At 38.8% G+C, this 16543-nt stretch overlaps 1 protein-coding gene across 2 annotated transcripts; it reads right to left on the bottom strand.

Moving 5' to 3' along the window:
- Nucleotides 1-12092: 12092 nt before the first annotated feature.
- Nucleotides 12093-16417, bottom strand: RPL34 (ribosomal protein L34). Of its 2 annotated transcripts, none has more exons than XM_006918906.3 (5): nt 16346-16417; nt 15284-15357; nt 15102-15201; nt 14685-14788; nt 12093-12228 (listed from the first exon to the last, which is right to left on the bottom strand). In XM_006918906.3, the coding sequence occupies exons 2-5, from the start codon at nt 15346-15348 to the stop codon at nt 12144-12146; spliced, it is 354 nt and encodes a 117-aa protein (XP_006918968.1). In that variant the 5' UTR covers nt 15349-15357; nt 16346-16417; the 3' UTR covers nt 12093-12143. The 2 variants fall into 2 exon arrangements, with proteins under 2 accessions (XP_006918968.1, XP_006918969.1); XM_006918907.3 differs by having other exon boundaries at nt 16235-16364.
- Between the last annotated feature and the right edge of the window lie 126 nt (nt 16418-16543).

The raw sequence follows: 16543 nt of genomic DNA, 5'->3' as shown, positions 1-16543 counted from the left end.
CCTAACTCACTCAAGGCCTCTCAGAGGAAGATGCAAGGAGTGGGAAGCTGAGGTCCTGTCATCTGCCTGGTGAGAACTATTGTTCTAGAAGGATCCTCCAAGAGGGGACCTTGCTGGGGTTGGGAAAGAGGCAAGGGTTAGAGATCCAGGAGTCGGCAGCATCTGGATGACAGCGGGAATCATGTTAGTGGATAAATGTGCAGACATATGAGATGGAGCAGGCATGGGTTTTTTCCGGAAGGGTCGTGGATCTCTTTGCAGAGTTGATAAAAGCTATGAACTCTCTTCCCAGAAAAATGCCCACACATACCCACCAGATGTAGCTATAATTATAGGAGGTTCAGACTGCAGTTAAAAGAGTGAGAGGGAAGAGAGCTGAAAACGATGCTTAGGGAATCACCCACATGATTACAACGATACTACAAAGTAGAGCAAGATCAAAGGAGCCGGAGAGCCATGGGAAAGCAGCAGCAAGGAAGACTCAGAAGGAGGAGTTTCTAGCAAGTCATGTGGAGTGAAACTGAACAGAAGCCACTGGGTTTGACAACTGGTCACTGGTGACCTTCGTAGTGAGTGTATTGTTAGGTGCACAGTATTAGAATGACTTGAATGCAGATCCGACTCCACTACTTGGCACAGCCCTAGGACATGGTATCATGATCAATGCTCATAAATGTTTGTCGAATTAATTCATTAATTTCAGTAGCATGGTGGCAGGAGAAATGAGATTACAGAAGGGAGAAGTAGATGGGAATTAAAAAAAAATAATAGTAGTGATTTAATATAGAATTTACTCCTCCCAACACAGCTAGATATGAAAAGAATCTTCTATATGTGTGTATACATTCCATAAATCTGTGAACGGATCTTTTAAAATAAAGGCAAAACTAGAAATACCCTCTTCCCCAAAATCCAAATATATATATTCCATATATATATATGGAATTCATATATAATCTAAATACTGTGTGTACACACATATATACACACACACACACACACATGTATTTTCCGTTAAAAATTTTTAAAGGAAAATAACTGTAATCTGCCATTTTTTTTACCTTTTCCGGGAAGCTGTTGCAATTCAACTAAATAACTTTTTCTAACCTCCCACTTGTAATTCCTTTCTGTGACCACAGTGGGGCAGGAGTTCTCTTCATAGGAATCACAGTCCTTCACAATTTTAAACTTTGCCAAAATGTATTTACTATACTTTGAGATTTACAAACTACATTTTCAAGTATAATGAAAAGGCAAACTTACTTAAAAGAAACTTGTCTCAATGCTGTGATCAAATAAGTGCAATGAAACATTACACAGATGGAAAAGGCTGCTTCCCATGGCAGTCAAGCGTATCTTTAAAATGCAAATGGTTTACTCTTCTAATGATGAAAGAAAAATCTTGTGAAAGCAACATTTTCAGATGAATAAAATATCAAACCCAGGATATTTTCTTTTACATCTAGTTGCCTAGCAAATTACATAGATTTATAAAAACAACAAAAATAAATGTATTTATCTGGCACATTTTGGTTATTAAATCTTAAAAAAGGAATAATTTCTAGTTAAGCTTTTAAAGTAAACTTACTAGAATTTATTTTTCAGTTCAGAAGTTTATAAGGAATAAATAACAAAAACAACCTACAACGCCATCATACTGATGAACTTTGTTTTTTTTAAAAAACAAGACTACATGTTCAGTTATGAAATTCAGGGTACAAATGATAAAAATATGAAAATCAAATGCCATCTTCCCCCTATCATCTCCCTTCCTTATTCCTTTTCCCTGAAAGTAGCCACTCTCGATAGACTCTTGTAATGATTATTTTCCAAGGATTGTTTTACCCCAAGATTAAGAATGGCATTTAAAACAACAGACTTTAACCTTTTCAAAAGAATTTGAACCAGAACCCAGACTGTAATTTGGTTGCACATGTGAAATGTAGCAATGGCCTCAAGAACCAAAGGCCTGTGTAAATAGGCAACCATATCACCATCATCCCCACTGACACCTTTCAGAGGGAATAAGAAATCAAAGGACATTCTCACCTCCAGAAATGATCTTTCCAGAGGTGAAGTATTTGAGGTACATTTGAACAGCAGCTGCTCCTCCTGGCTGCCAGAAGCCCAGAGAAAAGACCACCGTCTCCAGCGCTGTCAATTTTGCCCTTTCATACACACTTAAGTCGATTTACCAAAACAAAACAAAACAATTCTAGCTTAGAAATGACAAGAGACTCTTTAAGACATTGATTTATCCATGTTTGCACACATTGAAGAGAAAAGTATGTTTCATATATATGCTGAATAAAATATCTAACTTTTTAAGAATGTTGTAAAATATTTCCATATGTACATTATATCAAAGTACTTTCCCCCTAAGTTTGGTTGAAAGAAAATACCCAGGGCATTAGACCCATCAGAAAAGATGTCTCCAGTTGTGGTTTTCAGACGCCCTAACATGCTTCTGCCCAGAACTAATCAAATACAGCTTGACACTTCCATCGGTGTGTGTGTGTATGTGTGTTTCCTTACAAAGTGAAAAAAATCATTTTGGGTAAAACATGATAGAGGAGGGTAAGATATCAGTTGACTTTTTGGTTTATTTCCAACATTATCACTTGTCTTTAATCATTCAAAATGAGAAGACTCCATCCTGACCATCTTGATGCATTTTGTTTCTCCACACGTAGATAAGAAGGCAAGTCTTGTACTAGAATCAGGAAAGGGTCGTACAGCCCATGGTGTGGGTAACACAGGATATTTCATTGAACCCTTGAACCTTTGAAGTTATATTACCTTCACTTTATAGGTGAGGTGACTTAAGACTTAACTGAGGTTAAGAAACTTTTCAAATCAATGTCACCTAACTGGGTAATTGTGGACCTAAGATTTAAACCCATATTTGTCTAACACCAAATTGTATCTGAATCTTGTGAAAGAGCAGTTCAGCATCCATTTCAACTAGGAGATCTTAAAATGTGGGTTCTCAGCCCAACGTTCAGAGATTCTGATTGAGGAAGTCTTAGATGGGGCTCAGGAATCTGCATTTGAACCATCTCCCAGCAGATTCTTAAGTGAATCTAAAGTGTGAGAATCACTGTCTATATTATAATGTTCAAATTCTTTAAATAGAAGGGGAAATTTCATATGATGAAATTTATTTCAGCCCCTGACAACTATTTGTACAGAGGCGGCAATCCCAGTGTGCTCTTCCACTGCCCCTGTCCTCAGCATCGCCTGTCAGCTTTGTATCTATGTGTAATAGAGCTATCCTTGACTGCCAGCAGATGGATTTATCAGTCAGCTTCACCTGCTTGAAAGTCCTTTAGCAGAAGTCAGTCTTTTGACCCAGCATTAAGAATTATAAAGCTAAAATGCAAACAGTCCACAAGGGAAACACATGTTCACTCATGGCAGATATGTTCTGAGAAGAGGTTTTGAGGAGAAATGGAAGAGACCCAGCACTAACATTAATTACTGACTAGTTGCCAGGCACACTTAATCTTTGTAACAATCCTGGAAGATAGGTATTTTGAGACCCATATCGGGGGCTCAGAAAACAGACTCAGAGAACTTAAGTAATTTCTCAAGGCTACGTAATGGGAAATAGTGGAGCTTACACTTTGTCTCCTACTCCAGGCCATATGCTGTGTATGTGGAAAGAAGGAGCAAGGAAAGGAGATAGGGGAGATGGGAGACTTCGTGTATTCCAGGCATTCTCCCCAAGGTCAGTGCCAGCGTAGTGCCTGCTATACACCCAGAGAGCGCAGTGCTTGCTGTGTGAATTGATGTGAATGCTTCGTGCCATCAAAGAGAACTTTCCAAGCCCTAATGTACTTAAAACCCCTTGGCATCTCCCAATTGTCTATAGTAGTGTTTCTCAGAAAGCAAAACACTTAGAAATCATGCTGCTTTTTTCAGAACACAACAGATTTATATAATATGCCACAAATTAATAGATCGTTAATCAAATTTTGTGCAATTTCCAGCACCGAAGATTTAAGAAAAAAATGTAAATCAGCATTCACGCATTACATTTACGGTTTCTTCTAAAAACTGGGAATATTGGATTACCTTGCAGAAGATCAAAGTTTTATGGTTTGTTGTTATTTTTTTCCAAAATGTTGAATTTCTCCAGATAACGTTCAGAAGAAAAATATAATCTCCCTTGGTTTCAGATAGTGCGTTCCTGGAAAATTCAATATATATTAAAACCACGCAAAAAAATTGCTTTTTTGTTTATATTTAAATGGAGTTTACCAAGGCTTAGATAATAAAAAAACAGGTTTCCCACCTACACAAAAATCTGACTGGATATTGGAAAGTCATGTAGGACTTGAGATGACTTGTTAAGAGGACTGTCCTGTACATTATGGAATGTGTAGTGTCAAAGCCCCAACAAATTTCCAAAACGCTTCATAGGTATCATCCATTGGCTTGAACCATTGATTTAAATTTATTTACCAAAAGTAATACATGGCTGAACTGAATAGCTAGACGGTGAGGTCCTGGAGGGCCCTGGTGGTAGCATATTCAGCCTCAGGGCCCTATCCAGTGCCTGAAGCACAGCAGATGTCTGATTCATTACCAGGACAATAAAATGAATTAATGCATCTATGAATAGGAGACTCTGGAGATCACTGATCTACTCTTCCAGAGCAGGTAAATGACTTATCCAAGTAAAAGAAGTCGTTAGTGGCAGAACCAGGACTATAGTCCAAGCTTCTTTGCTTCTAGTACAATGCTCTATCTACTAAATCAGGCATCTTCAAATTGTGGTATTTCATACCTTTAATCTCCAGGGTTACCTGAAGACATTCCAAGGAATACCAGGGCGTTGCTAGTTGTAAGAAAGGCAGTTTTTCAATTATCAGCTTCCAAATTGAGTTTTTCTAAAATTGATTTTCCGTCTCCCACTATTACAATTGTTTTTCTCCCACTTTACAAAAGAAGGGGAACCTCAAACCCAGTTGGTGTTCCATGGTGCATTGCTTGGATGCATATACAAATCGAGGGCACTAAATGGACAATTTTAAATACTGGGTTCAGACCAGTCTCCTTTAAACAAAGCACCTCTAATGGCCTCCCATCTGCTAAAGAGCCAAAGACTTGCCCTTAACATTTTGCAGGACTCGGTGCAGGAGTACAAATAAATGTCTAATGTCATGTCAAATATCATGTCGAAACACTAAAAAGGTATAAATCAAGCTACGAAATGGTTTAACAAGATAGGTTGTAGCCTCCCACTTTGACAGACATACCTTCCAAAGGTCTTGCAGGCTGGGTTCCCGGTTATGGTCCTGGGGCTCTTCAGAGTTCTCTGTGCAAACATGGCGGCGATGCAGGAGCAGCCGGTTCCCTGCCCAGACCCTTTGTGCCAGACCTCTGGTTCTGCTTCCTAACTTGGGGCTGTGGGGTGGAGGTGGGCGTGGGCATGGGCCTGGGGCAGCTTATGTGCAATGCGTTGATAGCTCAACTCACACACCCAGGCTCCTTCCACAGGCCCTGCAAACACCCTCAGGCTTCAGGTGAGCACCTCAGGAGCACAGTCCTCCCTGAAAGATGGGCCCGGGGGAGGAGTGCTCAGTCCCAGGGTTTGGGGTGCCTTGGGCAGAGGTTTCTGGGGCCATGTATACCCTAAGGGGGTGTAGAAGGGAAGCATACATTCCAGGTCAGCATGCCCCTCAGTCCCCTGGACTCTTTGCATGTGGGATGGGGCATTGCCAGGAGAAAGTCAGAGTAGGGCCCCCTAATGTGTGGGGCCCAGGACAGAGGTGTCTTATGCCCAGATCTGAGAGCCGCAGTGTCCAAACACGGAGCTGTAAGAACCTATACAACTTGGCCTCCTGTGAACTCCCTAACCTCATCTCTCCCTCTGCTCTAGCCACATGGCACCCTCCTGCCACCAGACAATTCTCTGCTCCTAATGCTCTTTCCAAGGTATCCTCAAGGTCTTTCCTCACAGCCTTCAGGTCTTTGTTTAAAAGTCCCCTGCTCATAGAGGCTTTCCTTCATGCCACTTTTTAAATGGTAACCCCCTGCTTCCTCCTGCTTGCCCTGCTCTATTTCTCTATAGCACATATCAGCCATACCATATATTTCATATACTCATTAATTAATTAATTAGCATGTCTCCCTTCCTTGGAATGCAATCTCCAAAAAGGCAGAGATTTTTGTGTGTTTATCCCAACGCCTAGCACAGTTTCTTATAAGTAGCAAATAAATTATAAATAATGCTTGCTTGATTGATTTTGAAGAAATATAAAGCCAGTGGCAGGGCTTTGTGTCCTTCCCTGTCTTACACATAAGGGGCATGTCAGACATTGGAACAGGGTATCTTGGCCCACATTTGGATGACCTAAACTCGGATAAAATCTGGATCGGGGTGGGAGGGAATGATGACAGTAGCTGTTTAGCATCCTCACTCTTTCATCTTTCCCAGATTGTGAAAGAATGGGCCGTTCCTGAGAGAGAGTTGCTTGAGAGAGAAGCGAAGAGAACACACGTGAAAAGGCAGTAATGCCTTATTTTCTCCAGAGGACATAAGGGGGCTAAGACTCCAACCTCCTTTTGCTTTTTCTTTCTTAGAAATAGAATCGTGGAAATTACCAATCAGTAAAAGACTTTCAACATAAAATCATAGTTTAAAATTCCATGGAGGAAATGGATTGGTTATACGAGTGAAGAAGAAAAAGGAAGAATATTAAGAATTTAACTTCCGACTATTAAAAGAACCTATTCCTTTCTGTTAAAAAAAAAAAAAGTTGTTATATAGCGCTATTTGATACATTTAAAAAGTGATCGAAGTTTTAAAGAACTTATTCATATCTTCACTATGCTATAAATTAGATCCTTTGCAATGATTTAAATCTATAATGAAAAGTTTTAGATGATAATCTAAAAATATTCAAGGGTCTACATAGCTTTTCAAAATTCAAGGACATGTAAGCAAAAAAAAAAAAAAAACAAAAAACCTGTTAAGATGATTGTACTATACCACTGTTTTAGTAGTAGATTGCTATGTAACAAACCACCTCAAAATTTAGTGAGATAAAACAACTATTTCATTTTTTCTCACCACCTTTTGGGCTGATTAGACTCAATAAGGTAGTTTTCTGCTAGTCTCGCTTGACGTTTCTCATGCAGTTGCAGTTGGAGCTGGTAGCAAGAGTCATCTAGAACAGGAAGGTCCACAAACTACAACTTGTGGGCCAAATGTGACCTGAAATCAGTTTTCGTAAATAAAGCTCTGTTGGAACACAGCCACAAACATTCACTTACGTATTGTTAGTGGCTGCTTCCATGCTATATCACTAGAGTGAGTAGCTGTAACAAACCATATAGCTTAGAGTCTTTATACAACTTAAACTAAGATGCAATAAACATTTGAATTTTCCTCAAGACCATTTGTTCTTTAGGCATTTCAAGCAATAGCTTATTTCTAATCTGGGGATGGCAGGGGGTGTTGTGGGGGAAGTGAGAGATGGAGAGAAGGAAAGGAAGAAGAGGGCAGAACCCTCAGGTTATTTGCCCAGGCCAAGGACTATAGGAGTTGAATGAACATCAGGGGAATTCAGTCAGTAATTTTGATCTTTTCCTCCTTAATGGTAGGTTGATGCCTAAATTATCTAGGGGTTGCATGATTTAAATATTCTCTAATGCAGAGTAGAATGTCTTTACTTCCAATTAAAATAAAAAGTTTAGGACAGCTTTTCTTTCACTGGTCTCCCTTAGAGATTAACAGTTTATTCACACTTATCAGATTTATTGGTCTCTAAATATTGAGAGCAATTGGTTTGCATGAATTACTTGTTTTTTAAATACAACTCGTTTCTTGACTTAAGACATTTGCACACGTTAGTCCTTATGTCTGGAATGTTCTCCCTACTTTTCACCCAGCTAACATCTATTTATCCTTGCTCTGAGCTTAAACATCACTTTCTCAGAAAAGCCTACCTTAAGTTCCCCTAAGGTTCCAGTCTCACACTGTTTCACAGCACTGTATACTTTCCTTTTTTCTTATCCCAATGTGTGCAATTAAAAATGTATTTGTAACCTCATTTAACATGAACTCCCCTATGTACCAGGAAAGCAGGGGAAGTCTGCTCAGCTGACTATTGTGTTAATATTTACCCGGCAGCAGTTTCTGGAACATAGTAGTTTCTAATAAATCTTTGTTGAGTGAATGAATGAAAGCTAAAGCAAATTACAAAAGAATGTAAATGCATGGCAAAAATATTTTTTAATCCTGCAAGTTAACCCCAAACATTTCAGGTTTACTCAAAATTATTGAATAGTGAATATTTTGGAAATGAGAAAGCATCTTTTGATCCAGAAATATTGTGGATCTTATCCTTTAGAAAGGAATCTCATGAAGATAGTTTGCTGATTTCCCAGATGTAAATAATTCCACCATACCAATTTCAAGGTATCAGCCTGACATCACTGAACACAAGAGCTGGAAAGAAATGCACAGTTGGCTCTGATAGCAGAGCCACCTACTGGTGGCTTTCTATTGATAATATCTAATAATTATAGAACTCTTACCAGCAATAAGTAATCTAATTTAGAGAAAAATCATATTAAACCCTGCCTCACAATTTTACTCCAAAGAACGGTAGAAGCATACCTCATTTTATTGTACTTCATTTATTACACTCCGCAAATACTGTTTTGTTTTGTTTGTTTGTTTGTTTGTTTTTACAGATCGAGGGTTAAGAGTCTCCACCAGCAAAAATATTAGGAATCACTGAAAGCTCAGATGATGGTTAGCAATTTTTAGCAATGAAGTACTTTTTAATTAAGGTATATATATATATATGACATATGCTATTGCACACTTAATAGACTATGGTTATGTTTATATCCTCTGGGAAGTGAAAATTCATGTCTCACTTTATTGTGATATTTGCTTTATTGTGGTCTGGAACCAAATCCACAGTGTCTCCAAAGTATGCCTGTACATGATTTTAGCTGATGTGATAAGGTAGTTTAAAGCGGGATACAGCCCTGCCTATCAAAATTCTGGGAGCCCAAGCTCCAAATTATTAGGGTAAAAACTGTAACTATGTTATTACACTGCTGAAAATAAACTTGATTTACTTAAACATATGGAGATTTTCTGCTTTTAAGGGTGAAAGGCTCCCTTGCCCCACCCCTGCCCCACATCCTTCTAACAGAATTTATTAGCAATTTAGTGGAGGGAGAAATACTAGACTTTAAAAAGAAACCACTGACTACATTCACATGTCTTTTAAGGAGCCTGTCAAAAACACTTTAAGTCATACACAACTGGATTCAATAAAGGCTTTGCTTTGTATTTTACAAAATCAAAACCTAGAACAGTACGGAATCCATTTGGTCACTTGGGCAGAGTTGGTACTCTGTTCACACAAATCTATGTAGTCTATATCTATACACCAGAAGACAAAACCTGCACTTCTGTGAGTGTTGGGAGGGAGGAGGGAACTCAATGAGGGTGAGGTGGAGAGGCATTAGCGAAGGGAGGATGAAGCGCGCAGGCTATGGTCAAGAACTTAAAATGCTTAAGAAATGGTCACCCCCACCAGTCATTGAAACCCCAAGGTGATACTATTAAGAGGTGGGGGCCAGTGGGAGGTAATTAAGTCATGAGGGTGGAGCCCTCATCATACATGGCATTAGTGCTCTTGTAAAAAGATACAAGAGCTGACTTCTCTCTCTGCTTTCTACCATGTGAGGATACAAGACAGCACTGTGCAAACCAGGAAGAGGGCCCTCACCAAGAACTCAATCTGCCAGGGCCTTGATCTTGGACTTCGCCATCTTCAGAATTGTGAGAAATGTTTGTAGTTCAAGTCACCCAGTCTATGGCAATTTGTTCCAGCAGCATGAGCAGGCTAAGACACTTCAGAAACAATGTAACTCCCCAAATTAAACTTGACTATTAAAGTACTGTACTCCAATGCCAGTTTATGAATTTAAAAAAACAGCATAAACGAAATACTCAGATGTATAAAAATGCTCATAAGTGTTGAGAAAAATTGGAAGTAGCCCAAATATTCAAAAAAGAAAATTTATGGTGCATAGACTCGATGGCAAATGCAGCCACTAATTTTCCTACAGGGGTTAAGTGAGGGAGAAGGGTTGAAAATTTATATGTATAGTATGCTTCAAATTTTTATTTTAAATATCTTATGCCTAAAATACAAAATAAGTAGACACCAAACTAAAAAATGATTGCTTACTGAAAGAGGATTTTTAAAATTTATTTTCCCATACTTTCCAAACTGTCTACAAAGATGTTTTGTAAGTGAAAACATTTCAAATTTGGAAAAGATTAAACCATTCAACATTTGAAGAATTCTTTGAAAAGTATGTAACTTTAATGCTTTAGCTTTCTCAAATTTCTAAGTTAACCCATTTCTTTTGCTGAAACTTAATAGTCCTCACTAGAGACTGTTCAGTCAAGTTGTTGACCTAACTTCGCAACAGAAGGGAAGAGCCCTGATGGGCAAATGGAGGCTTTCCCCTCCACAGCTATTAAAAAATTACATCTCAAGCCTTTCAAAACTAGATTAGTTAACAATCAAGTAACCGAATTTTTAATGCACCATTGTTATTTTAAAAGTACATTTTTAAATTCTTAAACTGAATTCATAAGACCACAAAACAGGCCATGCAGCCTGTTGTGGAGAATTGAGATGTTAACCTGAATCCAATGCTTTTCAATTATATCCCCATTGAAAATTTTTCATATCGTGATTAAACATTACCTGAGATGATTATTCTGGTTGCTTACTGATTCTTGGGATTGCCAGGCATTTGGGGAAAAAGTCAGCAGCTCCATCATCTGAAACTAAATGCTAGTAGAGGGGCCTCGGCTATCACTTCTTGTGCTAGTTTATTGGGGGTGCCGTCATTCCATCTGAACTTTCTGAATACATTGCAAAAATTCTAACACAAATGTTTCTGGATAATATTGCATGACCTGTGTCTCAGTTCCCTCCTTTGTATGATGGGGATAATAAAGGTGTCAAAGGGTTGTTGGAAAAACTAAGAGTAAATGTCAGCCGAGTGGCAAATAGGCATTAGGAATCACTATGGAGATGTTAATGAGTATTGTTAAAAGGTAATTAAGTCTGAGTTCAAATGCCAGCCTACCCGCTCATTAGTCCTTTTCTGCAAATTGCTGATTAAAAATCACGTCTACCGAAGTAGTGTGGTATAATGAAAGTGTTCAAGAGGCCAGAAAGATTTCTTCCTTTTTCCTTCCTTAGTAAAGGACAGTCAAGGGTTATAAAGAGGAACTGCCTCTGCGTGACACGACTTAGTAATAGTTAAGTCGCCGTTACATTATGCCAGCAATAGTGATTAGAATCTACAGAAAAAAGGTCCAAATTTATAGAATTTTCCAGCTACACTCCGAATTTCTAGAGTTCTTGGCTTGTAGAAATGGCCTGGAGGCTCTGCTCTAGTCTCACTTGAGTGGAAATAAGCTTGACATGGTCTGAAAAATTCAAAGGAGTAAAATACTTGGATGGATGCTTGGTAGTTTCTCAGCCCTATAAGAATGAACTAATAAAATCTTTACATATTTTCATATTGTTGTAAGAAACAATATTACATAGTTCCAAATAGACCTATTAATACTAAGGCCCATTATTTTAATGTTCTAATTATAAATCCAACATAAATCAGAATTTGAATTTCGCTAGACCCATGATGTGTGGTTTTATATAAAGGAATTCATTATTTGCTGATAAAGAGTTTCCAACTCTCCAAAATGGACCATTTTGAAAGTGAACTAAGGGAATGGAAGGTTTAAAGGCAATGTAAGAAAGGTTCCATTCCAAATAACTTGAATACTGTGGTTTTTATCCTATGGATGTTGGTGCTGAAGGAGATACCATGAAAGTGATATTAAAAGTAACATTTGGCTCTAAGGTGCACTCTTCCCAAACTGACCCAAGTCTTCTGGAGCTACCATCAAAAAACTCTAGCCATCAATGACCTCTCACTATTGTCATTCAGAAAAAGTAATTAAAAACCACTGAGTCCCAGATAAGACATAGTAACCAAATCTGTATACTAACAAATTACAACAGAAATAACAGAACAAGCCTTTTAATTGTTTTACTACTCAAAAGAGCTTCATTTTTTTATTTAGCTTTCTGACTCTGTGCTTGTGCCTTCAACACTTTCACAACGATTTTCTGCTCCTCAATAAGGAAAGCACGCTTGATCCTAAAAAAGGAAAATATTAAATGAATATAGTTTAAAAGAATAACAACACTGATTTAACAAAGTAGGAAAAAGTACCATAACAGTATTAAAACTATCAGGGAAGATATGCAGAGAAGTAAATAAAACCACAAGTAACAGAATAAAAACTTTAAAACTGCAATTATATGGACAGACCCTTTCAGCCTAAGGTCCCCTTCCTACACTGGCATTTAAAGTAGGCTAATTCTTCCGTTTTATGCCAGTAGTACCTGCCCTGCTCTTCTGAGTGTGATAATTAGAAAATCACCCCTATAGAAGACCGCTCTCCGCCACTATGGTAGCTTTCATTTTAACCGCATTTCATTATTAGGATCCAGGAATAATGATGTTACTTGATTGTAAAACATCTCAGAATGTTTTAACTGTATTACTGAAAATTTCCAGTAAAAACACAGAAAAGGAGCTATGTGCTGAGAACCAAAATGAAGGGGTAAAAGATATTAGCAAGCACCACCATATCAATGGCAAGGATTCTCGAGCCTGACTGTCTGGGACCAACCGCACGATTTACTAGCTGTGTGATCTAGGGCAAGTTACTGTCTGTCCTGAGGCACAGGAATAATTTTAGAACCATTTCACAGGGTTTTTATAAAGGTTCCATTTGTAAGAATTTGCACTATCTGTACTTTGAACCTCCATTTAGAGAGGAAGCAGTCACTATTATTACAGTGTATTGGACCTGGTCAACAGCAGGTACTACCATTTGTCAAATCAAAGTTAGCCCCAGAGACAAAGCACTCATAAAATCAAAAACCTTTAATTCCCATAGAAACCTGTCCCACCGATATTCCCTGCTGCATCCCTGGTCATTTAATAGCCTCACCTCAAAACACTGGGATTCCTGACTCTTTCAAATCTCCCTGATGTAACTACAATAAATTAATGCCTCTTACTCGGGACCCTTAAAAAGTCCCTAAACTTACGCAGATGAAACACCAGACTCCCTCAGTGCCACAGCTGATGCTAATCTATAGGCTACTTTAGATTTACACCCAAATTTCCACAAGCTAAGCCTGAGAACTCTATTTTTAATAAATATGCCTACCATGTGGGTATGTCTGGCAAAATCGGGAAACCAGACTGGTAAAAAGCCAAACTTCCCTAGCTTGAAATGTCATGACCCTTTTGCCTCCAATGTGCCTTTCCAATTTCATTTCTCATTCCCTATTTCACATCCTCCATGTGCCAGATCAAAACTATGTGCATTCCTTGACTGCAATGCCCTTTCAGCCTCTCGTCTAAAACTTATCCATAATTCAGGTTCCACCTCAAATACTATTTCTAAATTCCCAGCCACTTGAAAGTAGTTTCTCCTTTAAACTTCGATCAGAGAATTAAGTTCTCCTGCATTTCATGGAAGTTATATTTACCATGTATTTCCATTACTATAGCATGCTTAACCACCCCTTTATAAATAGCTCCTGAATGGCAGAATGAACTTGCAAGGTTTGGTATGGAAACTTGGCTGGACCGCTTCACAAAACTACCTCAATAAACTGGAAGCAAACTACTTTTCTGCACCATTTTTTTTTTTTTTAACTTGTGAAGACCCATTACCTCTCAAATTCTTCCACTTAAGTCTTCAGGGTCGATTTAATATAGTCACTGGGGTTAAGAGCAAGAGTTTCAATAAAATCTGGAAAAAACCCCAGTGCTACCTCTTACCAGCTATGTGAATTTAAGCAACAAGCCTTGGTTTCACCAAAAATAGGAATAGAAACACCTCCGTAATGGGCTTGCAACAGTGATTTTAAAAATGCTGAGTAAACGTTACCATCATACACTCCACTGCTTCAACTTCTGCCTATGCCACTTTCACATGTCCAAGACCTAGTCTTCTACCTGAAATAGTCTCTTCTTCTGATAATCCTCCTTCATCCAGCTTTTAGATCTTAATGAGGGTGTCACTTCATTAGGCTTCGCGAGGTAGAAAAACTTCCAAGTGCTCACCTTTTGTTTAAAAATGACTTTACCATCCGTCCTGTTTTAGTTCCTGGCACAGCAAAGGTTTCCAGGCCCTACTCAAACCCAGTGATTCCACATTTTTAAGGATCAAGCCAAAAATCTGTCCTTCGTAACTTGTGACTTTTCTACTTTTCTTGTCTATCACCTCGTACTGTTCCAGCCACACTAGATTTACATTCTACTTTGTTCCTACTTTTAAGATCTCCCACTCTCCAGCTAACTGCCCAGTTTCTTACCTGCCTCCCCTATAAAACCAAGGTCATTTTAATTTCTACATCTAGCATAAAGGTAGTCCAACTTCTAACTGAATTATTTTGAACTAGTATCATTCATGTATGTATAGCACCAATTATCCTGAGTTTAAGAAGGATTCTAAAATATACAACTTTTGTTTAAATTTTTTCACCAGTATTCTAATAATGATTAGCATACAGTGTAACAGTTATATTTACCTGTCACGGACACATTTAGCACACATGGATCCACCATAGGCCCTGCTGACATGTTTTTTTGTTTTAGACAACCTCATCAAAACTTTAGGTCTCACAGCACGAACCTGCATAAAGAAAATGTTGAATTTTGTGATGTTTTAAAGGGAACAGAAATTGTGCTAGATTGTTTTATAGGTGGTAAGTGCAAACATTAAATAAGGTTACAATGAAAATGATGTACTTATTTATCCGAAAGGCATTTCACTGTATTTGTCATACTGGCTTAAAAGAAAGTCTATATTCTTGAAAAGGTTTGGATTATGCTTAGTAATTTTCAACTTTCTTAGTGTTGACTTCTCCACTCATTCCCTTACCAAGGAATTAATGCTCAAAAAGTTCAACCCTTGTTATGTTATTCACAACAAAAGGATTACTTACTCCGCGAAGTCGGCCTGGGCACACGCCACATGCAGATTTTGGTGCTTTCCCAACCTTCTTGGTATAAAGGTAAACAATTCTATTACCAGGGGTTCGGGACCTAGGAAGTGAGAGAATAGGTGACAGCTCAGTATTTTGCAGAGTAAATGACAACATGCGTTTTAAATTTTAGAAATACTTACAGCCTAGTTTTGTTAGACGCTGTATTATAGGAGAGCCTCCGACGGTAAGTCAAACGCTGGACCATTTTGAATGCCTAAATTAAGAAAAAGGAAATAAAATTGTATTGCAGAAATAATCCAAACTTTATTAAAAAAAAAAGTTACATAACAAGTTATCCATATTTATTCTTATGCATAATACCCTTAATTTTTTTTAAGGTGTCTTATGAAAAGATTCCATATTTTAAAACCACTTCTATTTAGCCTGGCACACAGTGATGCTCAGGGTTTTGTCTTGCCCGAAAGCACTTAGGTCATATTGTTTCATTTAATAGAACTGTGGTACTACGTAGCAAATCGGTTATACAGATAAGCATATGAACGACTCAGTTTTTTAGTGAACCATGTAAAGTAACATGAAAACATAAATACGACATGAACCAACCTTTTTTACCCCCAATTTCGTAACCACTTCGCCACAGCACGTTATTTGAAAACCGCCTGCATTTATTGTTACGAGCTTATAACATTACACTAAAACAACTGTCAGACATCAAAAGTGACACTGAAGGCCAATGCGAGTGATCCAATCAGCCATTATTGCGTTTGCATCTTCGAAACCACGACATAAGTAACTCCCTATTAACACATTTTTGTCTTTCTTGCTATTGGTTTTGGGAAACATTTTGAAACAACCGAACAGGCGGGTCGTCCGCCCTCCCAAAGCCTGAGAACATCTACAGGAGCCGTGTTAAAATGGGGACTTAAGACATGAAAATGCCCCGCGATTTCTCAGTCTCACTAGCGGGACCACAACGAGTTTGTCTCCAAACGCCGGACTTCAAAGGCAGCAAAGAACCGAGTGGTGAGCTCCAAACACTCACGGCTGCGGAGGGGAGGTCCGAATCCAGGGGTGTCTGAAGCTAAAAGCTGAGAACTTGCTCGCCACCACCCTTCCTCCTAAACCCTTACCCCCACGTCAGCTCAAAAGACTGCGCTTGAGCGATCCCGGTTCCCGCAACTCCCCAGATGGCGTCCGATTGTAAAAGGTGCAGCGATTCGGAGAAGGAAAAGCAACCATACCTTCAGACACCGTCCCCGGAAGAGGAAAAAGAAAGCCCTTGCGAGTTCAAAGGTCAAATCGACTGCGCAGGATAGGAAGTTACGCCGGAAGCAGAGGCGTCATGGAGAGAGCGCCACCATGTTGTACGGATGTCTCGCAGCTCCCCGATGTGGGCGGGCATGCATAGAGCCGCCACGTTGTACGGCAACTGATAAGCC

Source organism: Pteropus alecto, unplaced genomic scaffold (assembly GCF_000325575.1).
Source record: "Pteropus alecto unplaced genomic scaffold, ASM32557v1 scaffold5, whole genome shotgun sequence".
Lineage (NCBI taxonomy): Eukaryota > Metazoa > Chordata > Mammalia > Chiroptera > Pteropodidae > Pteropus > Pteropus alecto.
This window is presented reverse-complemented; position numbering and strand designations above follow the sequence as displayed.

Coding starts and splice junctions, on each gene's coding strand:
- RPL34 (XM_006918906.3), bottom strand. CDS start 15,348: ATGGTCCAGCGTTTGACTTACCGTCGGAGGCTCTCCTATAATACAGCG. Junction 14,789..15,101: donor GCCCAGGCCGACTTCGCGGA/GTAAGTAATCCT, acceptor TTCTTTATGCAG/GTTCGTGCTGTGAGACCTAA. Junction 12,229..14,684: donor GCTAAATGTGTCCGTGACAG/GTAAATATAACT, acceptor TTCCTTTTTTAG/GATCAAGCGTGCTTTCCTTA.